Genomic DNA, 27,912 nt, shown 5'->3' with positions numbered 1-27,912 from the left:
CATTACATTCATATGCCACAACTTGTTCAGCCATTTCCAATTGATGGGCATTCCCTCAATTTCCAATTCTTTGCTATCACAAAAAGAGCTACTATAAATATTTTACGATCTCTTTGGGATACAGACCTAGTAGTGGTATTTCTGGATCAAAGAATATGCACAGTCTTATAGCCTTTTGGGCATAATTACAAATTGCTCTCCAGAATGGTTGGATCAGTTCACAACTCTACCAACAATTCATTAGTGTTCCAAGGACAGCCTATTCTTATCATATATCCACACCCAGTTTTCAGAATGGATAACCACAGAGTAGTCTAGGTGCTTATTTGACTATTCTTCCCCTCTATATTTTCCTACAATTTTATTTCCTATAATTTCATTAAATTGGATCTGCCCCACAAATCCTGGACATTAAGTAGGGATTCTCTCTTGGTGTTGCAGTAGGTAAAGCACTGGCCCTGCCATAAGGAAAATTCATCTTCCTTAGTTCAAATCTGGCCTCAAACACTTACTGGCTGTGTGACCCTGGGCAAGTCATTTAACCCATTTACCTCTGTTTCCTCATCTGTAAAATGAGCTGGAGAAGGAAATAAACTACTCCACCATCGTTGCCAAGAAAATTCTAAATAGGGTCACAAAGAATCTGAAACAAATGAACAGAAATTCTTGGAACTATGTTGTCATTCTTATTTTCCATTTTAAAACAGACATGTGCTTTGTTTTGTTTTGTTCTGTCTGAGAGGTGAAATCTGCATAAAATGTGAGACAAATGTGAGAAATTTAAGTGACATATGGAACAGAACAAATAATGGTGCACATGCCCATAGTAAATAGTGAGTTCAATTAAAAAACAGCCTCTCTTTCAGTAGCAGTAGGGAAAAGCTGCAAAACATCATTAGTTAGACTGTCCTGGATCAACAACAACACAGAAAATAAAGTGGGTCCAAAGTAGAGCAGGTGTCCTGTGGCATTTCCCATTCATTTCTACTTTTACAATGAATTCCAGACCTAGGGGACAAGGCTGTTTAAAGAATTTGTTCCAAATGGCCAGCTGGGCTCTAAAACAGTTTTTCCCTCATTTCCAAAATTTTCAGAAGTTCATCCTTAGTCAAAATGCATTTATATTTCTGGAGTCAGAAAGAGCTCATGGTCAATTCAAAGGCAGATTTCAAAAGGAACTTTTGAGGGAAAAAACTGTCTGGAACAGGCTATTTTTTCTTTTCATGGATCAGAATAAGTTTACTAAAAAGACAACAGAAAGATCACTGAATCTAGATTTAAGCCTGGGCTGGATTTTGAATTAGAGAACTTGGGTTCTGTCCCTTCCTATTTGTGTGACCTTGAAAAAAAATCACTTTTCCTAAGTGTCTTCCTTTGTAAAATGAGGAGGTTGAACTCTATGGTCTCCCAGGTCAGTTCAAAAGTTATACTTCTGGGATCCTAAGGCCCCCACTCCTCCATGGACTATCCGTTTGGTCTATAAAATAGTAATGATAATTCTTATAGTTAGTCAGTCAACAAAGCTTTCTTAAGTGTTTACCATATGCCAAGAACTGTGCTAAGCACCAAGCATAAAAAGAAAGACAAAAATTTGAGCTTTCAAGGAGCTCAAATTCTATTTGGAGAGACAATAGTAAATTAACAATGTAAATACAAGATACATATATATATATATATATATGTGTGTGTGTGTGTGTGTGTGTGTGAATAAGAAGACTGGAAAAGTATGAAGGGATCAAATTGTGAAGGATTTTAAATGCCAAACAAGAGTTAATATTTTATCATATAGGTAATAGGGAGCCACTGCAGTCTATGGAGTAGGATGACATGGTCAATCTTGTTCTTCAGGAAAACACTAACTGCTAAATTGAAGACAGATTAGAATGGGAAGAAATTTGAGTCAGGTAGACCAATTAGAAGGATGTTGTAATAGCCCAAGTGAAAGGTGATGAGGGCTAAGGGATGTTGGTTAACAATCAAAAAGTCAACAAACATTTATTAAACACTTATTGCATACCAGGCACTGTCCTAGGTGTTAGAAATATAATGAAATAGTTGCTGCTCCCAAGGAGCTTACATTCAATTGGTGAACACAACATGTATCTATAAGTATATACATATTTACAGAAAGGAGTGGACATACATGAGAGATATTGGGAAGATAACAATGACACAATTTAGCAACGAATTGTCTATGTCTGATGAGTGCTAGTGAGGAATTAAGGATGATGATGTAGTTACAAGTCTGGGTGGCTGGAAGAATGGGAGTACCCTATATAGTAATAGGAAAGTTGAGGAAAAGATGCTGTTCTGTTTTTGAGTTTGAGAAGCCTAAGAAGAATTCAGTTTGAGATATCTAAAAGGCAGTTGGTGATATGGTACTGGTTGCTAAGGATAAAGATACGGGATAGATTCATAGTTTTAGGAATCAGTAATCTGCACTGAGATGAGTTGCACCATGGGAATTGATGAGGTCATCCATCAATATAGTATAAAATGGAAAAAAGGGCTCAGGTCAGAACCTTGAGGTCAAAGGTCCCTATCAGCTGAAAGTTTATAATCCCAGAGTCTGTGATAACACCCATGGTTAATGAATATGACCAGGATAAAGATCAAGAAAAGGAGGCTCAGGAGAGGCAAGAGAGGTAGGAGGAGAACTAGGAGAGAATATTGTCCCAAAAAACTAGAGAGGAGAGTATCCAGTAGGAGAGGGTGACCAACAGTGTCAAAGGCTGCAAAGAGGTCAAGAAGTATGGGGCAATTAAGTGATCACTGGTAACTTTGGAGTGAGGAATTTCAGTTGAATGATGCACTATATCCCTCAGAAGATGGTGCCATAGATAGAACTCTGGACCTGGAGTAAGGAAGACCTGACTTCGAATCCAAACCCAGATGCTTAGTAGCTGTGTGACCGTGAGCAAGCCACTTAACCTTTGTTTGCCTCAGTTTCCTCAACTGTAAAGTGGGGATAATAATACCTCCCAGGGTTGCTGTGAGGGTGAAATGAAATAATACTTGTAAAGTGCTTTGCAAACCTGAAAACACTATATAAATGCTAGCTATTATTACTAGCGCCATGTAAATGAGAGTTATTGTTATTATCACTACAATTGGGGGGGTGGAGATGAATAGACCTGTGGTTTCATTGGTATAGTTCTCTATCAGAGAGGGGTGACACATATTCTGCAATTCATAATCTTAGAGATTTACTTAGGAGCATTGAGATATTAAATTACTTACTCAGGTTTACACAGCCAGTACATGTTTGAGAAAGCCCTTTAAGCAAAAATTTTAAGAATAGTACCTATCCTCTGTCAATTTCTAATGATGATATCCTAAATTAGGAATTGACTGCTAACACATATTACTCTGGGTTTCTGTCAGTACGTTGATTTGGAAATTACTCAAGTCACAACAGCCCCCAAGGGTCCCCACTTTCACTATCACACTCCTTTCTTGATATAATTCTTCCCTTCTATCAAATCTCCATTATATGATCTACAGTATTGGTTCCCACTCAGTCTACAGTAATGGACTCCCACTCTTGGCCAAGCATTTCACAATATGAACACATAATTCCATTGTGAATATGTTTATACAACTATGGCAGGACTGGAAATGATTGGAAGAGTCCACTGTTCTGATCAGCTGTGTTTTTATAGAGTTTTCTGATTTGCAAAGTGCTTTACCAATATTTCATTTGATCTTCACAACAATCCTGGGAGGTGGGTACTATTATTATCCCCACCTTTCAGATGAGGAAACTCAGACAGGCTAAATGATTTTCCCAGACCCTTAAGGTAGGGAGTATCTTTGACAGGGATTTGAGCTCAGGTCTTTATTAGGCCAAGTTCAGCGCTATATCCACCATGCCACCTCATTGCTTATGAGTCTGGGGAAGAAGTTGTTGAGGTACACACCCTACCCTTCCAAGGCCTGCTTAATAAGCCACAGTGAATTAGAAAGACTGAATCTCTGGAGCACAACTGATTATATTTCAGCTATGTAGACAAAGACCAGTGACTCAATTTGTGAGTCATTGGGAGAAGAAAAAAAAAACTTGAGTCACTTCTGAAAAGAGCTGTTTGGCTTTAAATGAAGAAAAATTTAGCAGTGCCTTAGTTATTTTTTAATGCCAATTGGGATAGTTTCAGCAGATAAATGTGCAATTTTCTTTGCATGACACACAGGATGGAGAACCTAATTTTGTTCAACTTCATCTCAGTGAAGGAAAAAATATATATTTTTTTAAATTAAATAACCATGCAGCAAGAAGCACTGAATTCCAAGATAAGAGAATGGGCTAAGATGTGTTGTGATGAGTCACCAAGCTGACAGTGAAGGAGCTGATATTTAGCATAAAGCACTCTATTATAGTTAAAGATAAGGTATAAAATGTAGATTCTGCTTGGTAGAAAAGTGACTAATACAGCAGGGAAGTCTTTAGACCAGCCGTTTCTGTAATGAATGGCTACCTACAATAGTGTTTCTTGTCTCTTCTGCTCAGAAACATCATTAAAACCTGATCAAGGCCAGTGATATCAAAGCTTAAAGCCACACAGATGATTTCTTTTCAACTAAAAAGAAACTCTTCAAAATTGTGTTGCTCAGTTGGTTATTTTTTTAAAACCTCATAAAAATAAAAATGCTCTAGCTAATCAAGTTGAAGACAATTTTATTCCCTAATTTTTCTTTATAAAAGATTAATTTCTGAAGAAATTACCTGAGGTAATGATTAAAGTTTAGATCTCGGCGTCAAAGAAGTACTGGGTTCTTAACCCTTTCAGAAATATACTAGCTGTATTACCTTCAGAAGAACCCTTAATTGAGGGGCGGAGCCAAAATGGCAGAGTGAAAGCAGTGACTTGCTTGAGCTGTCCCCCAAACCCCTCCAAATACCCATAAAAATGGCTCTAAACAAATTCTAATGCAGCAGAACCCACAAAAAGACAGAGTAAGACAAATTTCCAGCCCAAGACAGCCTGGATGGTTGATCGGAAAGGCATATCATGAAAGGCAGGTAGAGGAGCACAGTTCAGCGTGGGCGCTCAGGCCGCAGTGAAGCTAGAGGAGGCCTCAGAGAACTGAATCACAGGCAGTTGTGGCAGCTTCCAGACTCCTCAATCCACAAACACCAAAGACAGCTTAGAAGGGAAAAGTCTGTTTTTGCGGTGAGAGAAGAGCTAGGTCAGAGCCAGTTCCAAAGCGCAGAACGCGGGTGCCTGGGCAGTAGCTGTGTCCTGAGCTTCTGGACCATAGACTGAGGGGGAATCAAGTGGCTGATCAGAGGGGGACTGCAGGGATCTCTTTGCTGGTGCTGAGGCAAAAATCTCTTGCTTTGCCTGTGCTTGGATCTGGGTCACAGTTCTGGGTGGCGGTCCTGGGGTGAGGAGGAGCGCTGGCATGGTGGAGCTTGTAGTGGCAGTGGAAAGGAAACCCTCCTCACAGTTCCAAGAGGGAAAAGACTGCTTGTGGCCAGTCACTCAAAGACCAGAGCTCAGGCCAGGAAAAGAGTAAACACCTCGACCCTTATCATACCATCTTGGAAGAACTGAAAATTTATAAGTATCTCTGAAAACAGCTATACAAACCCCCTAAGCTTAGAACAGCACATTCTCCACGTTTACCTTAACAAAGAATTTAAAACTCAAGTAGTTGGCTGGGATCATGAGCAAACCTTGAAAAAAAGAGTCAGATTGTATTATCTTACTTTGGTGAAAAAGAAGATCAAAACATGCAACCAGAAGAAGACAACAAAGTCAAAGCTCCTACATCCAAAGCCTCCAAGAAAAATATGAATCCATCCCAGGCCTTGGAAGGGCTCAAAAGGGATTTTGAGAAGCAAGTAAGAGAAGTAGAGGAAAAATTGGGAAGAGAAATGAAAGTGATGCAAGAAAATCATGAAAAACAAGTCAACAGCTTGCTAAAGGAGACCCAAAAAAATACTGAAGAAATTAACACCTTAAAAAATAGCCTAACCCAAATGGCAAAAGAGGTCCAAAAAGCCAATGAGGAGAAAAATGCCCTAAAAAGAAAAATTGGCCAAATGGAAAAGGAAGTCCAAAAGATTACTGAAGAAAATACTTCCTTAAAAATTAGAATAGAGCAATTGGAAGCTAGTGACTTTATGAGAAATCAAAGCACTGTAAAACTAATCCAAAAGAATGAAAAGATAGAAGAGAATGTGAAATATCTCACTGGAAAAACAACTGACCTGGAAAATAGATCCAGGAGAGAGAATTTAAAAATTATTGGACTATCTGAAAGCCATGATCAAAAAAAGAGCCTAGACATCATCTTTCAAGAAATTATCGAGGAAAACTTCCCTGATATTTAGAATCAGAGGGCAAAATAGAAATTGAAAAGAATCTACTGATCTCCCTCTGAAAGAGATTCCCAAAGGAAAACTCCTAGGAATATTGTAGCCAAATTCCAGAGTTCCCAGGTCAGGGAGAAAATATTGCAAGCAGCCAGAAAGAAACAATTCAAGTACTGTGGAAACACAAGCAGGATAACACAAAATTTAGCAGCTTCTACATTAAAAGGACCAGAGGGCATGGAATATAATATGCTGGAGGGCAAAGGAGATAGGATTACAACCAAGAATCACCTACCCAGCAAAAGTGAGTATAATCTTTCAGGGGAAAAAATGGTCTTTCAGTGAAATAGAGGACTTTCAAGCATTCTTGATGAAAAGACCAGAGCTGAATAGAAAATTTGACTTTCAAATGCAAGACTCAAGTGGACCATGAAGAGGTAAACAGGAAAGAGAAATCATAAGAGACTTATTACGGCTGAACTGTTTGCATTCCTACATGGAAAGATGATATTTATAACTCATGAGACCTTTGTCAGTATTAGGGTAGTTAGAGGGGGGAAAATTATATGTATGTAGATAGATAGATAGATAGATAGATAGATAGATAGATAGATAGATAGATGATAGATAGATAGATAGATAGATAGATAGATAGATAGATAGATAGACAGGTAAATGATAGATAGATGGCACAGGATGAGTTGAAGATGAAGGGGTGATATCTGGAGAATAAAATTAAGGGGTGAGAAAGGATTATACTAGGAGAAGGAGAAAGGGAGAGGTAGAATGGGGTACATTATCTTGCACAAAACAGACAAGAAAAGGTTCTTACAGTGGAGGGGAAACAGGAGAAGGTGAGAAGACATGAGGGAATCTTATTCTCACAGAATTTGGCTTAAGGAGGGAATAACACACACACTCAATTGGGTATGGAAATCTGTCTTACCCTACAGGAAAATAGGGGAGGAAGGGGACAAGAGAGCAGGGGAATGATAGAGAGAAGGGAAGATTGGGAAAGGGGTAATCAGAAGGAAGTACTTCTGAGGAGGAACAGGGTCAAAAGAAAGAATAGAATAAATGGGGGGGAAGGATAGGATTAAGGGAAATAGAGTTAGTTTTTCACAACATGTCTACTATGGAAGTGTTTTGCATAACTGCATATGTATGGCCTGTATTGACTTGCTTGCCTTTTCAATGAGGGTGGGTGGGGTGAGAGGAAGGGAGAAAATTTGGAACCCAAAGTTTTAAAAACACATGTTTAAAAAAAAGTGTTTCCACATGCAACTGAGAAATAAGAAATACAGGAAATGAGGTACAGAAATCTATCCTGCCCCACAGGAAAATAGAAGGGGAAGGGATAAGAGAAGAGTGGGGGAGAGATAGAAGGGAGGGCAGACTAGGGGAAGGGGTATTCAGAATGCATTCCATCTTGGGGTGTGGGAGGGGCAAGATGGGGTGAAAATATGGAATTCAAAATCTTGTGGAAGTAAACGTTGAAAACTAAAAATAAATAAATTTATATAGAAAAAAAAGAAGCCTTTTCTGCATCTATTGATATAAAAAAAAAAAGAAGACGAACCCTTAATCTCTATATGCTTCAGGCATTTCAACAGGATTTATCTACTAAGTCATGAACAGGTTGGAATGGAGTAAATTCAAATACCTAGGAAATCACAGGGTCTTTTCCTATTCTAAGTAGTTAGGTGGTGCAGAGAATAAGCATTGAACATGGAGTCAGGGAGATTCCAATTCAAATACTGCCTCAGACACTTTCCAGTGGTGGGACACCAGTCAGTAACTTCCCTCAGCTTCGGTTTCAACATCTCTACAATAGGGATAATTAATAGCCTCTACCTTGCAGAGTTGTGATGAAAATCAAATGAGGTAGCAAAAGTAAATCACTTTGCAAACTTTAAAGTGCCATATAAATAATAGCTGTTATAATTTTTACGTTGGCTTTCCAGTCTAGCTAATCCAAATATTTGCTTCATGGATTCACTATTTTTGTCATACAGTCAGTTCAGTACAATTTTTTTTTCAATATTACCCTACCACTGAAGGTTTTTAGAGGGTTCCTGACAATTAGAAGAAAAATCCTAGGGGAAGAATTCTTACCAAAATTTGGTGATCCACTGCAGTGAGATTCAGTTAATGTCATTTAATCTTTCCAGGCAATCTCTGAAATATTTCGATTAGATGACAAGCCATGCATGAGCTTCAGCTGCCTTGTTTTATCTATAACTTTATTTTATGTAAAGATATATAAATTTCAAATGTTATATAAGAAAATCATAATTATTAGTCTATGTTTATGAAATAGAATTTTTATACACGCACAAACATACGTTAGAGCAAATCATTAATTCTTTCTAGGCTGCAATTTCTTTATCTGTAAATGAAAGCATTAGGCCAGATTATCTCTAAGATCCCCCTAGCTCTAAGATTCTTCAGTCTATCAACCTATGAAAATGTTATTATAATAATAATAACTAGCATTTATATAGTGCTTTAAGGTTTGTAAAGCACTTTATAAGTTTTTTCTCCTTTGATCCTCACAACAATCCTGGGAGATAAGTACTATTATTATTCCCATTTTAAAGATGAGGAAGCTGAGGCAGACAGAGGTTAAGTGACTTGGCCAGCTCATGTAGTAAGAAAGCAAGGCCCAATTCAAATTTAGGTCTTCTTGATTTGAAAACCACTGATCCACTAAACCGCCTAGCTGCCTTACAACCAAGAATAATGCAAGATATACTCTTCGCACTTACATGAAACTAGATTTTTTTTGTTAAATTACTTTTGGTTATTTCACTGAATCTATGACCATTCTTCCTTCATCTTCCAGATACACCAAGATGAAGACAGCCACCAACATCTACATTTTCAATCTAGCCCTGGCAGATGCTCTAGCAACTAGCACACTGCCCTTCCAAAGTGTCAACTACTTGATGGGCACCTGGCCCTTTGGCACAATCCTCTGCAAGATTGTAATCTCCATAGACTACTATAACATGTTCACCAGCATCTTTACTCTCTGCACCATGAGCGTCGATCGCTACATTGCCGTCTGTCATCCGGTCAAGGCCCTGGATTTCCGTACTCCCCGAAATGCCAAAATTGTCAATGTCTGCAACTGGATACTTTCTTCAGCCATAGGTCTGCCAGTCATGTTCATGGCAACCACAAAATACAGGCAAGGTTAGTAATGGTTTGGAGGGTGGAGGTGCAGTATGTAATGTGGGCAGAGTTGACTAAAGCAGAATTTGGAGGTGGCAATATGCTTTGATACATGTTTGATTATGTGTACTTATTCTAATTCTCTGACAAGCAAGATGATGTAGAAGAGAGAAGGCCAACCCTGAATTTAGGAAGACTTAGATTTAACTCCTGCCTGTGACATAGGCTAACTTTGTGACCATAAGGAAGTCACTTAATTTTTCAGTGTAGATTAATAACCAGCTTGTACTGGCAGAAGAAATGTTCACATCTTGTTTTTTTCCTATGCCTATAAAATCAAAGATTCAGCCCAAAGACAGTAGTCAAGGGAAATTCAATATTTGAGTAAAACTGTAACTTAGTTTATAATGGGTCTTCCCTTCTCTAGGTTACACCTGATCCATGTTCATCAATCCTGAATAATTATTGTCCATGTCCTCCTATAAACCCACTATAGGGGATCCAACCAATGAGCTGGTGGCATTCTCATTTTTGTGCTGTCATATGGATGGCAATGAAGCACATGGGCCATCAGAGTGAGATGTTATAGAAATTGATTTACTTCTTAGTTGACAAGAGTCTCAAAAGGATTTGGGACAAAAGATTTTCTTTAATTTTTTTAAATCATTGGCATATGAAAAGGTAAATATGCTTTCTTCTTTCCTGAGGATAAATATGAAATAAACAAGAGAGGGAAAACACTAGAGATAATGGAAAATGTTTTTAGAGGAGAGTAAGAGAGGATGGAAAAATGTTTTAAGAGGATATTTAGAGGGGATGGAAAAGGCTTCATGTAGATGATGGGATTTAAGCACCCCTTAAAGGAAGCCAGGTAAACCAATAGGTAGAGATGAAGAGGAAAAAATTCCAGGCATAGGAACAGCCAGAGAAAATGCCCAGAGACAAAAGATGGAGTGTCTTGTTCATGGAACCACAAGGAGGCTAGTGACACTAGATCAAAAAATACATTGAAGACAGTAAGGTACAAGCAGATTGGAAAGGTAGGAAGGGTCTAGGTTAAGAAGAGCTTTAAATACCAAATAGAGAAATTCATATTTGATCCTGGAGATAATGGGGAGCTACTAGAATTTATTGAATGGGCAGGTGATATGGTTAGAACTGTGCTTTAGGAAAATCACTCTGGTGGTTGAATGGAAGGTAGACTAAAGTGGGGAGAAATGAGCAGGCAGCCCCACTAGCAAGTTGTTGCAAAAATCCATGCATCAGATGATAGAGGGCCTGGACCAGAGTGGTGAAAATGTAAGAGGAAAGAAGGTAATGAATTTGACAGATGATGCAAAAGTGAATCCACAGATTTTAACAAAAGGTTGGCTATGGGGTGGGGGGAGAGGGAGATGTAGAAGACAGGAGTTGAGGATGACCCCTAAGAGACTGGGAGGGTACTGTTGCCCTCTACAGTAATAGAAAGTTGGGGGATAGGATTTAGGGATAAAGATAATGGGTTCAATTTTGGGCATGTTGAAATTAAAATGTCTGCTTGACATCCTGTTTGAGATTTCTGAAAGGTAGTTGGAGGTACAAGGCTGAATGTCAGCGGAATGATCGGGGCAGTATAGGCAGCTTTGAGAACTGTCAGAAGCTGTCAAGAGCACCAAGTGAAGTAGTATAAAGTGAGAAGGGGAAGAAGACCAAGGACAGAGCTCTATGAGATACCTACAGTTAGAGGATGTGACTTAGATAAGAATCTACCAAAGGAGACTTAGAAGGAGTCATCAGACAGGTAAGAAGAGAGCCAGGAGAGAGTGGTGTCTCAAAAATCTAGAAAAAAAGAGAATATCAAGGAGGAAAAGATTATCAATAGTACCAAAGGCTACGGAAAAGTTTTTTTTAAATGAACATTTAGAAAAGGTCTCCAGAAAAAAAAATTGTTAGTAATTTTGGAGAAAGCAGCTTTGATGGAATAAGAAAATTAGAAGCCAGGTCATAAGGGGTCAAGAAGAGAGTGAGAGGAGAGAAAGTGGAGGCACCCATCATAGATAGCTTTTTCAAGAAGTTTAGCCACAAAGGGTAGAAGAGATATAGGATGATAGTAAGCAGGTTGAAAGGATCAAGGGAGGATTACTTGTCTATCATAGGATGGAAGAGATATGGGCATGTTCATAGACAAGAGGGAATGAGCCAGTAAACAGGGAAAGATTGAAAATAAGTGATAGAGTGAGGATGACAGAGGAGGAAATCTGTTGGAGCATACAAGATGGAATAGGATCTATTGAGCAGGGAGAGGGGTTAGCCTTGGTAAGGAGTAAGGCCACTCAGCATGTGAGACAGGAAAGGGTAAAGGAGGAAATAATGGCAGAAGACATATGGGTGATAAGAAATGGTAGACAGAAGATAAAAAGGAGCTCATGGTAAATGGTCTCAAGTTTTTCTGTAAAATATGAGGCAAGCTTCTCAGCCGCGAATGTGGGGGAGGAAGAAGGGAGCCAAGGGAGGGAGAAAGGATGGAAAGGTTTGGAAGAGCTGTTGTGGAAAGTGGGATAGTAAGATAATGAGTTATAAGGCAGTTTTGGCAGCAGTGAGAGCTCAGTTGAGGTCATGTAACATAAATTTGTAGTGTATCCAGTCAGAACAGTTACATAATTTTCTCCCCTTTCATTCAGTAATGCATATAAGGGCAAAGATGGTAAATGGTGGAGGTAATCCAAGGCTGAGGCATGGTAGGGCATAATCAGTGAAATGATAGGGGGAATAAGGGTTCAAGAAAGAAGGATAAGACAGAGTTGAATTGTTTCACCAGTAGGTCAAGATGGGGAAAATAAAAGAGAGTGGCTAGTGTACAGAAGATAGCCTGGAAGAGAATTGAGCATTAAGAGATTGGTGGTCATGGTGCAGACAGGGAAGAGGTGAAAAGCTATAAGATTATGGTCAGATAAGGGTATTTCAGAATTCTTGCTTGTTAAGGTGGTACTTTGTGGGTGATATCAAAATTAATGGTATGACCATCTTTGTGTGTGGCAAAGGTAGGTCATGAGAAATGAATAGGTTGAGGAATTAAGTGATTAGGGTGTTTGAGAGAGGGTGAATATGTATGTTGAAATTCCCTGGCGTGAGGCAAGAGTTGGGAAGCAGAGAGACATTGTGAGCTAAGAAAGGAAAAAGAAGAGGAGTGGCCTGGAAGTATGTAGACAACAGGTACCAGGATTTTGATCGATTTTGATTGCCAAGAGAAAACAAGAAAGCTCCTATGATGTTGGCTAGAACCAGAGATGCTGACAAATGTTTAACAACTGGCTCTCAGTGGGGGGACATATTCCACACTTCCAAGTTTAATTTGTATTATTAACATTTTTTTCATCACTTTCTTGAGTCTAAAACAATTAATCAAGCCCTGATTTGTAGTGTCCCACTATTTCCAAAGTGCAAATGCTCACATTGAAATTTTACCAATCATTTCGTGAGAGTGGCAGAAACTAGCTCCAGTACACCACTGGCTGGAACCCCTGTGCCAAAATTATGGAAAGACACAGACAAGACTTACACAGGATTGAGAGGCATGGATGGGTTGGAAGCTGAATCACTGGAGGGAATAGCTACATCACTGAGATCACAGATCCTTTGAATATCTAAGAAAACCATGACATAGACAATTCAAACCAAAACATCTCTTCTGCAAAATAAGCAAGCTACCTCATTATAATACGTAGGCATAGCCTTAGTTTTTGTTCAAGGGTCCTTAGCAATAAACAGCTGTGGCAATGATTAAAACCAACAAAGAAATTCAGCAATGCTATTGTGTATTCTTCTTTATAATTCTTGTGTTCTAGGTTCCATTGATTGCACACTCACATTTTCCCATCCAACTTGGTACTGGGAAAACCTGCTGAAGATCTGTGTTTTCATCTTCGCCTTCATTATGCCCGTCCTCATCATTACTGTGTGTTATGGCTTGATGATCTTACGCCTCAAGAGTGTCCGCATGCTGTCTGGCTCCAAAGAGAAGGACAGAAACCTAAGAAGAATCACCAGAATGGTGTTGGTGGTAGTGGCTGTGTTCATAGTCTGCTGGACCCCCATTCACATCTATGTCATCATCAAAGCCTTGGTCACCATCCCTGAAACTACTTTCCAGACTGTGTCCTGGCACTTCTGCATTGCTCTAGGGTATACAAACAGCTGCCTTAATCCAGTCCTTTATGCATTCCTGGATGAAAACTTCAAGAGATGCTTCAGAGAGTTCTGCATTCCTACTTCCTCCACCATTGAGCAACAAAATTCAACTCGAATTCGCCAAAACACTCGGGACCACCCTTCCACTGCCAACACTGTGGATAGGACTAACCATCAGGTATGACTAGTGGTTGAGATGTCATCTCCAGAATCACTCATTTGCACTGAGAGTTACTTGAATTTGGAAGTTTCATAATTTACTACTAAGTTCCAATTGTGAAATTTCAGATAGGGGTCTGAAGTGTGTGTGTGTGTGTGTGTGTGTGTGTGTGTGTGTGTGTGCGTTGGGGTAAGGTAGTTTATCTTTCCAAACTTGGTAAGTCCATATATGTTCCAAGTATAAACATACTCAAACCACAAAAAAGAAAAGAAAAACCTCTTAGTAGGTGGAATAATCATTTTTTTTGCTACATCTCAGTCAGTTTCCAATGTATGCTTTTTTTTAATCTATGGCATCCTCATATCATTAGCATAGCTAAGAAAATAGTTCCAATCCAGTGCCTCTTTCCAAATCTCTAATACTAAAATGAGTCTGTATATTTGTAATATATTGGAAGAGCCCTGGACTCAAAGTTTTAAGGAAAAACAAAACACCTTGAACTGCAGCCTTGGCCTTGTTACTGACTAGGTTTAGATTAGACTATTTCACCAGTCTGAGACCCAGTTTCCTCATATATCAAAAGAGGGGGTTGGACTAGGAGACCTTTAAGCTTTCCTCCAGCTCTGAAATCTTTTGAATGTATGTCTCTTTTTCTCAGAACTTTATGAACTTTCATACATGTCTCTGACCATTGTCATTTTCATCTGAAATCATTCTGACCTCCATAGTGTCCTTGGGTCACTGTGTGCTTAAAGAGAGGAAGTATCACCTCCTCAATACTCACACCCGACCAAAATTGTTGGAGTAGAATGCTGCTACTCTCAAAGCCACCTGTGAATTAGCTACAAAGTGGTATTGATTCCACTTCATGTCAATGACATTAATCCCCTCTCAAGGAAATAGAAGAACTTTTGTTCCCAAGCAAGTCTGTAGGATAGAATGCTGACCTGGAAAAATGGATGACAAGGAAGGGGTGTAAGGGGTGTGTGTGTGTGTGTGTGTGTGTGTGTGTGTGTGTGTGTGTGTGTGAATGTTATTTGTTTCAACTCTATTTCAAAAATTAGAAGCTGGAAGGGTGGTAGAGGTGGCTTGTTTCCAGGACGTCTCCTCTTTGCCTCTTTGGTATTCTTTCACTAGCCTCTTCAATCTAGTTCCTTTTTCTTGGCTCTCTTCTTTTCCAGCTTCCACTGATCCATTCAAAGTATGTCCAGTGTTTTAGGAAAGGAAAAGAGAAAGGAAAGTTTGAATGGACCTTCCAAAACCCAGTACACCCTGGAGATTATTGACCTAGGGTATATGAACTTATTTATGTACACACACATATGCACATATACACAAATATATCACTATATGATAATGTGTAAATACAGCATATAAATAAATGTAGTTATTTATTACTTGTATATATAACTATATGTGCTATATGTATGTATATATATATATATATATCTTTAAATATAATTGGCTTCCTTTTTAATCCTATTTTTTTATTTTATACATTTAAAAACATTACTCTGAGAAGGCATCTATAGGCTTCACCAGATTGCCAAAGGAGTCCATCACACACACACACACACACACACACACACACACACACATACACACACACACACACACACGCACACACACACAATACACACAAAAGGTTAAGAAACCTTACAGCGAAGGATTATTATAGAATGTGATTTATATGATTAGGCAGTTAGGAAATGCTATGGATAAAGCCCAGCACTTGGAATCTAGACAAACCTGAGTTCAAATCTCCTCTCAGACACTTACTAGTATTGTGACCATGGGCAAGCCCCTTGATCACTACCTGACTCAGTTTCCCCGTCACTAAAATGGGGTTGATGATAACATCTGCCTCCCAGGTTTGTTGTGAGGATTATTGAAATGATATTTGTGAAGTGGTTTGCAAACCTTAAGGTGCTATATAAATGCTTGCTACTACTATTATGATGATGATCGAACCCCAAGACCCAAATTTAAACTGATTTATTTCATTCCGTTTAAGTGGCATGATGATTACGTATTGTAAGCACCAGAGTACTCCATGTTCTGGTCTTTCCTTTCCCTCCTGGTACAAGCTCTGTTTCTATGGAGAGTGGGCTTTTTGGTGGAGCATGGTACTTCATGATTAGGACCCCTTCACATCTCAATCCCAGCTCCGGATCCGATTCTGTGCTGTGGGTCAGGCGGCCTGGATACAGAAGCATTACCTTGGCTCCCGGCAGCAAACAGGCTCTCCTTATGCTGACGATGACCTTGATGTGCCTCTGAACTGAAACAGTAATACTGACATGGTCCTGGAACAGTGCAGATTAAGGGGGGAAATAAGCTAATTGGAGAAGTTTAGTTCGAGGTAACTAAAAGGTCTGCCTTAAAAAAAGAAATCCAATTACAGCTTATCTTCATCATTTTCTCTTTGGAATTACAGCAGTGTCAGATACCAGTGAAAATGCATTAGCCCAACAGTTGGCTGCCTTCCCAAACTGTCCAGCTGGGAGAGTCAGACAGGGGAGGAAGGCCACCAGGAAGCGAGAAAGGGAAATGCAGCAACATTTGCAAGTTCAGAAAAACCCAAGGTTCCTTACTCTGATCTCTAGAGAAGTATCATCATTATCAGTACCAACACAATTATACACAGACATTTATTTGGAACAGTTCTCTGAGGTTTCAATACCAGTTAAAGCTATGCACCAAAAGAATATATGATATAAGCTGGATTAAGATCCTTATATTAGCAATCAGAAACCACCATAGTGTACTGTTATCCTCAAAAACAAACAAAAACAGCCAGCCAAATAAGTTGACTTAGTCCTCAGAATGAAATATGGAGACACAATTGCACGCACAAGGAAAAGCAGGAATGAACCTAAATATTTCACGACACATCAGGACACGAAGGTAACAATGGAAAAGCAGGCCCCACTTGCTCAAATGGCCAGCCTCCTGGCTGCTAAGGATTTGCACTAGACATTTGGATTCTGAACCAGGAGACCTGCACCTATCGTCTACTAGCTTGGATAAATTGTATCATTTCTCTGGGACTCTCTCCTCATCTATAAAATGAGATGGTTAGACTAGATGATCCTTACAATCGCCTTCTAGCTCTAAATCCTGTAAATTTCCCCTCTATATTGTCTTCTCAGGTCTAAATAATTTCAGTGACTTGAGTCTCTCTCATGCATTGCAAGGCATTCTTCATCTGAGTTTAGCCCCTGGCTAATCTCCAAATCTTTGGCGTCCCTCTTATACTATGAATCTGCAGTGCTGGTCATCATACTCTAATGAGGACATGCCCCAGGCTGAGCACAGTGAACAGACTGCCTCATAGTTTTCCTATGCTGTCCCATTTTTGTGTGTTCTAGAATTGCCTACTCTTTCAGCAAATGCTCATTCATGCACAGCTTATTATCTTTATTATTCTTAGATCTTCATGATGTACTTGTACATAGCCCATCATTTCCCACACGGTACTTGTGCAATTCATTTTTCCCCATAAAATATTACCCCTCACTTGCCCTGTAATGAACTTTGTTCCATTGCTGAATACTTCTCCCATTCACTGAAAGTATTCTAAATTCTAGTTCTTCCTTTTGCCCATCATTCTTGCTTCCCTGACACCTCCTTATCAGCCTCCACAGTTTGGTTTCAGGCCAAAGCTTTCTTACTGAATACACTTTAGTTCTATCCTACAGTGGATTTATGAAAATGTTAAACACAACCCCAGGAAAATGATTGATCCTCGTGCAGCACCATTTGATTTCCAAGGTTCTACCAGTGACAAGTATAGGAAAGAACTATGAGCTAGGGCAGCTGGGTGGTGCAGTGGATAGAATTCTGGACCTGGAGTCAGGAAGACTTGAATTCAGATCCAGCCTCTGACACTTATTAGCTGTGTGACCTTGAGCAAGTCACTAAACCCTGTTTGCCTCGATTTCTCGACCTGTAAAATAATCTGGAGAAGAAAATGACAAACCATTCTAGTATCTTTGCAAAAAAGACCCAAATGTGGTCCCCAAGAGTCAGACACAACTGAAAAAATGACTGGAAATAACTAAGACTACAAAGAACTACCAAATTAGCTGTTTTGACTGAAACGGATTACTTATTTAAATCAAATTCTTGGCCTTTAGAATCATTTTCCCACTGACTTCACTAGTTATACCAATAGATAGATCAATTTTTTGACGTTAAACAAAATTTTAGGACCAAGTGCTGAGCTGAGTCAGAACAGTTACCTGTTTTTCAGGCCCAGTTCTATCTCCCAATAGCAGGGTGAGCTTTAGAAAAGAACCTAAACACTGTGACCAAGCTTTCCTCAACTGTAAAATAAGGGAGTTAGATTAGATCAGGGATCCTTATCGATGTTTGTGTCATGGACTCCTTTGGAAGTCTGGGGAAGCCTAAGGAATCTTCCTCAGAATACTATTTCCTAATACATATGAGAAAATACATAAGATTAAAGAGGAAATTAATTATATTAAAAAGCAATTATCTAAATGTTTTTTGGTGAGGCAGTTGGGGCAAAGTGACTTGCTCAGAATCACATGGCTAGTGTTATGTGTCTGAGGCAGGATTTGAACTCAGGTCCTCCTGGCTCCAAGGCCGGTGCTTTATCCACTGTGCCACCTAGCTGCCCCATCAAATAATTTTTGAAGAAAATTTACAGACCTAAGGTTAAGAATTCCTGACTATAATTTATCATGTCTTGTCAAATTCTAATGTCACATTTTATCATATTTGATTACTAAGTAAATGAATTGATCAACAGGAAGGAAAAAAGAAGGGAGAAAAGAAGGAAGGGAGGGAGGGGAAAATAAAGAAGGGGAGGAAGGAAGGAAGAAAAAAGAAAGGAAGGAGGAGAGGGAGGAAGGAAATATTTATTAAGCAATTGCTATGTATCAGGCACTAGGCTCAGCACTTTCCAAATATTATTTAATTTTAACCCTACAACAACCCTGAGTGTTATTATTGTTCCCATTTTAAAGATAAGGAATCTGAGGGATACAGAGGTTAAGTATTTTGTCAGGGTCACATAACTAGTAAGTGTCCAAGGCCGGATTTAAACACAGGTCTTCCTGAATTCTGCCCCAGTAGTCTATCCACTATGCCACCCAGATGCCCCAAGTCAGAATAAAAGCCTTGATCCAATTAAAATACGGTACACCTAGCAATTAGTCCTTTTCCTCAATATACAATTGCTTTTTTTAAACCAATTTAAAAATCTTATAAGCAAATAGTTTGGTTTTTGTTTGTTTGTTTGTTTGTAATTTTAATCTCAGGAATAAGACTTTAGGAGATAGAAAAGGCTTTCTGAATTACAATTGACTCATCCAACTTAGCTCTATCTACAATTAGAAGATGACTTAAAGCAGAGATGAATTTTTAATGGCTACTACAGTATTTCCATATCCTGGGTCTTTGCTTTCACTAGGCATCTGCCAAGGGCTAAATGGTGGGGAAAGACATTTAAAGCCCATGACAAAAGCCCTAAATGAGAATGGTTCATAAATTGCAGAGCTAGAATATAACACACATTTGATCAACAAGGCCAAAATTTTCATTCCTTCAGTTCTGTAATGTAAAACCATGGTAACAGCTGCTCTCTCTCTCTCGCTCTCTCTCTCTCTCTGTGTGTGTGTGTCTCTCTCTCTCTCTCTTTCTCTCTGATTTTTTGTCTTTTTTTGTCTCTTTCTCTATTTCTCTCTGTAACTCCTATCTTTCTATCCTTCTTCTCTTTCCCTTCCCCTTCTCCTCCCTTCCCTCCTTCTTCCCTTTTCACTCTCTCTCTTCCTGGTATAATAGTATTACAGCAAATTTCATTTTAAAATGTATAATGCATCCATGAAGAACTGATTTATATTAGGTATATCCCAAGTTCTGAGTTAAATATAAACAGCACTAAAAGAAAAAAAAATTGTTTATGGGGTCACAGGATTTAGAACTAAATGGGACTTTGGAGATCATTAACTACAAACCCTACCTTTTACTGATTAAAACAAAACAGGTTCAAAGAGCTGACAAGATTTACAAGATTTATTTAATTAGAGTCTTAGGTGGTAATTAACTTTAAGATTAGTCTGGTTTAGATTTAGTAAATTTAGGGGCCTTAGAGTCCCATTAAGTCCAATAAAGTTTCAGTTTAAGGTTTATTTATTCAAGGACCAGTTTTCAAAAGCTTTGGTTCAGTTAGAGTGGTACAAAATGAAGAGAAAAAGAATATGGAGATATGACTAAAGATCCAGCAGAGACCAAAGCCCAGCCACAGTGAAGATTCATTAAAGTGGGAATCCTGTTACTGTTGTCAACTCCAATTATTGGCCTGTGTTAAAAAAAAATTTCTCTAAGACAACTCTAAAAGTCTCATGATGAAAAATCCTATTCACATCCAGAGAAAGAACTATGGAGTCTGAATGTAGATCAAAGCATACTATTTGCTTTCTCTTGTCTTTCCTTTTTTTTTCTTCTTTCTATTCTAATTCTTCTTTACAACATGACTAATATGAAAATATGTTTAATAGGAATGTATATGTAAAGTCTATATCAGATTACACTCCATCTTGGGGAGCGGAGAGGGGAGGAAGGTGGAGAAAATTTAAAACTCAAAAGCTTATAGAAGTGAACGTTGAAAACTAAAAATAAATGAGTTAAAATTGCTGCTAATATATACATTCATAGGGCTCATCGGTGGATGATATTTTCATTTCCACAAATGGAAATTTCACACTTTTTAGGAAGTTTTGTAAAATAAATTGGCATTTATAATTAAGATAGATGATCTAACTTAATTCAATAAAATTGTTGACAATTAAACTAGAAACAGCTCTGAGAACAGGCTGAGATTTGAAGGTTAATTTCCCTTTTTTTCTACTCCAATTCAATGATCATCTTATTTCTTTCTCCTACTCCAAGCATTAGGAAAGCATTGCTTTTGGTAATTCATCTAGTAGAGAGTTTCAGGGAATCTCTGATTAGTTGAGTTTTCCACTCCACAAATTTCAAATGGACATGTTCTTATACATCTAGGTCTCAGCTGCCTTATAATATCATTAAGTGGATTTGTAAGATTCAATTGATCAGGAGTCCCCTGATCAACCCCCTGATACAAATATTAACCAAGTTCTCAAATGCTAGATTCAGTTACACAAAGGGCCTCAGAAATGCCTGACCAAAGTAGAAATTTATAAAGAGAAATGTGGGTAACCAACTTTTTCTTAAACAATTTAAAGCTGCTTACAGCTTCTACGAGCTCTAGGACAGGATATTGAAAAAAAAAATTCACCATAAACACCCTCTTGTCTGTAGGAAAATGCAGTGAATTCAGTAGGTTCTGTGATTGCTTTGCACTCCTGACTGAAATAATGTGCATTTAACATCCTATACTATCTACTTAACCAGATTATGCTACTCTTATTCTTCCTCCTTCTGCCTTTTCTTTATTCTCTGTCATGTTTCCTAAATTATTCTTTTTGTCAGAAATCTCTTGGCATGATTTAACTTGAGCTAACCTAGACACAAGGCTAAGATTCTTAAAATGGTCTATGGTTTGGTTTTTTTGTTTTGTTTTGTTTCGTATTTTTTTGCTAGAGAGAGCTATTTAATTCTTTCTGCATGAAGCATTTACTGTACCACAGATAGAAATTTGCAATGCTGGAAGTTTGTGCTTTAATCCATTAAAAAACAAGTCATTGAGCTCTCTCCTTGGGGCTTCAGAATGCTATAGCCATTATCAGAGACTCTATCTAATATCACCATTCAAATAGTTCTAACATAGTTTTAAAAAACCATCAGCAACAAATTACTCAGATTAGCTTCATTAAGCAAGTCAGAATGGTCCTGGGATGATGCAGCTGGAAAGGACTTTGAAGATCATCCAGTCCCACTACCTCATTTTACACATTAGGAAAATAAGGCCTAGAGGGTTATTCAAAAATATTTTATGAGTTTGTTCAAGATGTAATGGATGGGACAGATGGAGGATGGAAACTTTTCAAATATCTGTTTCTCAAATGGCTTTTAAAAAGTTGTTTGGTAGCCAAGGCAAAAACAATATGTGATTTTAGTTCAATAACATTAAAAACAAAACAGTGCTGTGTAAAGGCTGATTTATTTCCACAAACAAAATCCTGCAAAGTGAAAACTGTATAATCGTTCAATTTAGACAGAAACAAAATTTTACATCCTCAGAAGTTAGATGACTCATTTGTTATATATGAACCTAGCGCTGGGGAACTTGTTTAATATTTGTATCAGGGGGTTGATCAGGGGACTCCTGATTAATTGAATCCCACAAATCCACTTAATGTAGCTCTTCCTGAGATTAAGAAGGTTACAAGGGTTTGCAAAGAAAGAATAGTAAGGAAAAAAGAGCTTTCTTAGTTCCATCCTGTATATATCAGTTCTCTTCCTTTCCTTTCCTAATGCTACTCACATACAACATACCATCTCCCATCTTTGTGCCTTTATACCAGCTGTCACCTATGGTTGGAATACACTCCATCTTCACCTTGGCCCTTCTTCAGCACTGAACTCAAACATACTTTTGACATGAGGACTTTCCTGATCTCTTCTCCCCATTCCCACCATATGATTAGTGCCTTCCTGCAAAAAAACTACTTTATATTTATTTTGTTTGTACTTATGTGTATTCATATTGTCTTTTCAGATTGTAAACTCCTTGAGAGCAGACTCTTTCATTTTTGTCTTTATATCACAAATCTAGTTCGATGCCTGACATATAGTAAGTGCTTAATTAATGTTTGCTGAGTAATTAAATTATTGATAAGGAAACAGAGGATCAATTAAGCATGGTGAAAAGTGTAAAAGAACTCCAGACTCTTGTATAGTACTTTTTCTCCTGTATCTCAAGTGGAAAATTCCAGAAATCATTGACCTTCATTCAGCTCATGGAGTGACTAAAGACAGATATGGTATATTCCTTCACATTTGGAATTTGCCTGATACCCTAAGCTATCAGGCCCATCTGGCTGAGAATTTTATTATTATTATTGTTATTGTCATTATCATTATTATTTAGAACTGAGCTAGGGCTTAATAACACAACACAAATGGCAGGGCTGTCTGTTCATTTATTTTTTTCTTCATCTAAACAATTTGTCCCCAAAACTCATCTAATAATCATTAGAAATCTAATATATACAGTGTTCTATTGGCCCAAATAAGACTTCAGTGACAGTGGTAAAGATACATTCAAAGTTATAGCTCTACTCTCACAGACAATCATTATCTTCTTAGCAATAAAGCTCCCTCTTTATGCCATAATTATTTCTCACTGGAAGACAAATGTGAAAGGCAACATGTGGATAGCAGATGAGGAAGACATACTAGCTGGGTTACCATGGCCAAGTTAATTATCCTCTTGGTGCCTCCAGGCAATTTATGTAGACCATAAGTTATAGATGAGTTGCCAACAGAAATACAACTTCTGTGCCTATTTATTCCTAAATTTAGATGGTCTGTGTCAAATAGAAACTCAGAGTTTCCATTTGTGAGCCAATATCTTAAAACATAAATGTGTTTAAGCTCTGTCTCTCCTAATAAAGTTGATACAAATGCTCAAGAGCAAACATGGTAACAGGATAACTTTTAGGCTTTAAAGTTAATCACTTTTTGGTTTCCAGGGTAAGAAAAAGAGCTATGGCTGCTTTGGGATGATTGATCAACAATTGCCATTTTATGGAGTACTCAGAAGCCAATATATGCTAATGGCCCTAAAGGCCTACACTTTTCTTTTTGGATTTTGGGTCTGTGGCTACTCATAGGTGCAATCCTACCATTGATCAATATAGAAGCTCTGACCTGCTACTTTTCTGACCTTGGTTGGTTCACCCGAGCCTAGGCAGCTCCTTGACCTCATATTAATGGTAAACTTAGTACAGATACCCAATCAATTTTAGCCCTCTTGCTGCTAAAAATTCTGGAATTCGAGGGATCTGCCAGTCTCAACCTCCTCAGTAACAGGGATTACACATGTGCATCACCATGGCCTTATATATTTATTAAAATAAATTGCATTGAGGTCTTTTATTTTTATGTAACCTATATTTCCCAATGTCATCCTTCTCAATGAAAGTAATGATAATACTAATAATAATAGTTAAAATTTATGTAACACTTTAAGTTTTGAAAGGAACTTTGTGTGTTTTTTTTCTCATTTAATTTGATACAACATACCTGCAAGTAGGTGTTATTATTATCCTTATTTTACAAATGAGAGAAACTGAGGCTAAGACAGATTAAATGACTTGCCCAAGGACACACAAGTTAGTAAGTGTCTGAGGAAGGATTGAATTCAGGTGTTCCTGACTCAAGTTCATCACTCTATGTACCAATTCCATATGACAAAGAATAGAATAGAGAGAGGAGATAGTTCAACAAAACTAACTTATGACAAAAGTCTGACATTATATTTAGTGTACCACACTCCCATGCCACCACCTCTGGAGGAGGCTTTTCATACATCTTTTTTGGATGGTTCCCATGATGATATCAATAACAAGGGTTCACATTTCATCTGCTAATATTGCATTGCTCACTGTATCTGCAATTTCTTTCTTTTCAGCTAGAAAACTTGGAAGCTGAAACTGCCCCACTGCCGTGAGAAGGTCTCCTGCTAGAGCTCAAAGAAGTTGGACACCAACACCACTGTCTGAGCAGGTTGCTATGAGAACGTGTAGAGGGGACTGTTGTCTGGAAGGGAAATGCCTGCTTCCCAAGGCATCAGGCTTCTGTTCCTCTCTGACGACTCTTCTTTATACATCTGAGGGGTGTTCAACCTACGACAAGCAATTAGAAGGAAGGGGACAGGATATTCAGCCTTGTAGGAAAGTATACATAGTCATGAAGAATAGACCCACCAGGGCCAAACCATGCTGTGGTATGTGAATTATGGTCATCTCAGTAAATGATTCTAATGCCTGTATGTAGTCCTTAGTTTTCATATAAATATGTATGACCACATCACTGAAAATACCATTCATTAGTGTATCTACCACAGTAATGTGTAAGGTAAAAGCTACCTCTGAGCATCAAATTACCTTTTTGTAGAAAGGCCAAATCTTATTTGTGTTTGACAAACAAATATATATATATATATATTGGAGTCTTTAATACTGACTGAGAATGGGCTTTTGGCTAGTGTCAAGATTTTTGTTTGTTTGGGATTCTTTTCTCTCTATTACTTTATTGTTGCTTCCCCCCACTCAAAAACCCCCACAGCATAGCTCCATGATTGCACAAAAGGGAGAGGAGCTCATGAGTGGCGATCTGGAAAAGGACAATGTGTCAGTAACAGAAAGGGAAATTCCTGGGTGCATTCAAAGCATTAATCTTTTTCATAAGAGCCGTAACGGGTATTTTTCCACTCTTACCCTTATGGCATTTTTGCTTCCCAGTCCCAAATGTTCAAGCATCTCTCTCCCATGGAAGTATACTCAAAAGGCCTGTCATCAAACTTATCACTTCATCTGTGAATGCAGCCAACCATTACAGTGCTTTCTTCATCTCAGCATTGTTTTCCAAACCGTTTCCTTCATACGTTATTATCTCCTTTTCTTTTTTACCCAGCTCAGAATATTTATGCCTTTTTTCAGTCAGTGTTATGAAATGACAGTGTCTCTTTTAACTGTGCATTGGCTGCCAGAGCCTTTTACATTTTTCAAAGTGAGTACTGATCAGGTAGGGTAGGATCCAATGTGCAAAATTCTGCTAATTCCAGAGAAAGACAATCAGTGATCACCTGGTCACATCTGTGTAGTTACCAAATGTGCAATGATGATTGCAGTGGGGCTAAATGCAATATCTGGTAACCAGAGACATTGCCATGAAAGCCATGCCCTGTAAAATAATGGAATGTTTTTGTTTCCTTGAACTTTAGTGTGTTTCATGTCTCCTGTTAGCAAAAAAAAAAATCATTATGTATGTAGAAACCTCCTAAAATGTTGCTTTCTTGGACTCCTATATAGCACAAGGCCAAGTGGAGCTTTGGAAATTGCCCATTTCATTTAATCTCTGTAGATTCCAAATCAGATCATTCCTGCCAAAAGATAATCCACTTTGGAGCCTTTGTCGAAATTGATCAATGGACCAGAAAACTCCTAGCTATCAGAGCCTGAGGGAACAATGCTGGCTGGCTTCACTACAGAAAATGCTCAGAAGTGGAAGTCCAGGTTAAGTCATTGCTCCTGACTGAACACTTGTCAACAACCTGGACCAAAGCTTGCCCAAGACTGTCAAAGGTAGACTCCTTTGTTGAATGTGACTAATCTAACAAGGTTTGGCCACAGGGTTTGAATCGAGACCATTGGTTTCATGAAGACAATGGTGGTGAATTTGAGGGTCTCAGATCTGATTGGACGCTTGTGTACATTCAAGGTCACAGACTATGAAAGTGTATGCTAGGTAAGGAAAATCAAGTCCAGATGTGTGCCTTAATGATTCCTTCTGACAAGAATTCTCCTGTTGCCACCTTTGCTTCATAACTTACATGGAGCAAGATCAATGGCCTAGGATCTCTTAACCTGTCTATCCTGGAATAAATGTGCATTCTCTCTAGGGTTTTTATTTTGAATACTACAATAATTCAAAGCCTGTTTTTTAAAAGAATGAGAAAAATTATATATACATATATGTATGCATGCATACATACATACATATATATAGAAAGTAAGCAGCTATATTCCTATATTTCATAGCGTCCAATAGTTTCACTGAAGAAAGTGACAAATTTTCCTCAACTGTACTGACATCAATACTTCAAGGAACTAGAATTTCATTGATGTAGGCACTCCCTCCACTGATATAGATTGCAATCCCTCTATGCTTTATTAGGTAGTCCTCTGAAATATTCATCCCCTGATAAGTTATCTGATGTTACAGTGATGAACCTCTCAGTACTTAGCCAAGCTGCTCCTTAGCCTAAAAGCATCCAGTAGACAAGTGAGCCGAATATTTGAAGCTTTTTCCAGCTTGGTAGGATCTGCCAAAGTGAAGCTTGTTGTCAGAGCTTTCCAGACCCAAGGGCTATCTACATCCCATAATGAGGCATAGAGTCAAGCAAGTAACCAACAAGAAATTACTAAGCATTTGCTAAAAGTGGGAAACAATCTCTGCTCTCCAGGAGTAGACGTTGCTATTAAAATAGAATAGAATATTCATAAATGTTGTTAAAAAGAAAAAGCATTTTGTCAATGGATAATGATGTCATCAGGTACCAGGGTAGAAGGTAGGGGGATTTGGGAGGTTGTCACTTAATTAGGCCATATCTGGAGACATAATAGATAGTCATGCTATTTTTGCTATAGCCACCAAACATTTTATATGGTAATAAATAAGACACATGATTCTACTTCTTTAAAAAAGGATTTCAATTGGTCTCTAACTCCTTACAGGAAGTTCCTGACCATCCTTACTAGTTGCCAATGAATTGTTCCTGTTCATCTTTATTGATAAAATCCCCCTAATTTATCAGTGGGTCAGACAACTAACTTTATTCTTAAGATATTTAATAGTCTCTATTGACCACACAAGGTTAAGGACCCCAGAAAGACATTCTAAGCTGAACAATATAGCAGAATTTTTAAAATTCTCCATCCACAATGCGGTGTAATACTTTATGAACTGATGTTTCCAAAGAAGATACCTTGTTTTACTTTTGCTCTTACTTCACAGTCAACATATTGAATTTTTCCTCTACCCAAAATGGTGACAGTAGCAAATAGCCAAGAGCAAATTTTGAGCTCAAAATGAGAGCATCTGGAAATTCAGTTTGGAATCTGGGTTGGGGGGGGGTGGCATCTTATTGTCTATTCTCACTCAGTCTCTGCCACACTTGTCCCTGTTACTGTTCCCTCACTCAACATCACTGACTATATACCAAGGCAAGAATCTTGCCCAAGACCAAGGTCCCAAGAGCTAGGATCCTACCTAGCTCTTGTTCTCCTCTTTATAAGAGTAAGCAACACTTGGCTTTCCATAATCACCTACATCTGCACACAAAGAGGGATACAGGAATACCAATAGCAAGGGAAATTTCTTGAATCTACCAGAATTCGTGGGACAGATC

At 38.3% G+C, this 27,912-nt stretch overlaps 1 protein-coding gene across 2 annotated transcripts in view; it reads left to right on the top strand.

Annotated features, from left to right (window-relative positions):
- OPRM1 (opioid receptor mu 1) overlaps positions 1 to 27,168 on the top strand; it is a 150,204-nt gene extending 123,036 nt beyond the window's left edge. For both annotated transcript variants that reach the window (XM_020986659.2, XM_020986658.2), the window contains 3 exons: positions 9,165 to 9,517; positions 13,321 to 13,841; positions 24,412 to 27,168. In XM_020986659.2, coding sequence (XP_020842318.1) covers positions 9,175 to 9,517; positions 13,321 to 13,841; positions 24,412 to 24,450 — 903 coding nt within the window. In that variant the 5' untranslated portion in view covers positions 9,165 to 9,174 and the 3' untranslated portion in view covers positions 24,451 to 27,168. The remainder of the gene's footprint in view (positions 1 to 9,164; positions 9,518 to 13,320; positions 13,842 to 24,411) is intronic.
- Positions 27,169 to 27,912: the final 744 nt, after the last annotated feature.

The sequence above is a fragment of the Phascolarctos cinereus genome, unplaced genomic scaffold, assembly GCF_003287225.1.
Source record: "Phascolarctos cinereus isolate Bilbo 61053 unplaced genomic scaffold, phaCin_HiC Scaffold_5;HRSCAF=322, whole genome shotgun sequence".
In the NCBI taxonomy this organism is placed as follows: Eukaryota; Metazoa; Chordata; class Mammalia; order Diprotodontia; family Phascolarctidae; genus Phascolarctos; species Phascolarctos cinereus.
The sequence above is the reverse complement of the archived record's forward strand: the minus strand, read 5'-3'. Positions and strand labels throughout refer to the sequence as shown.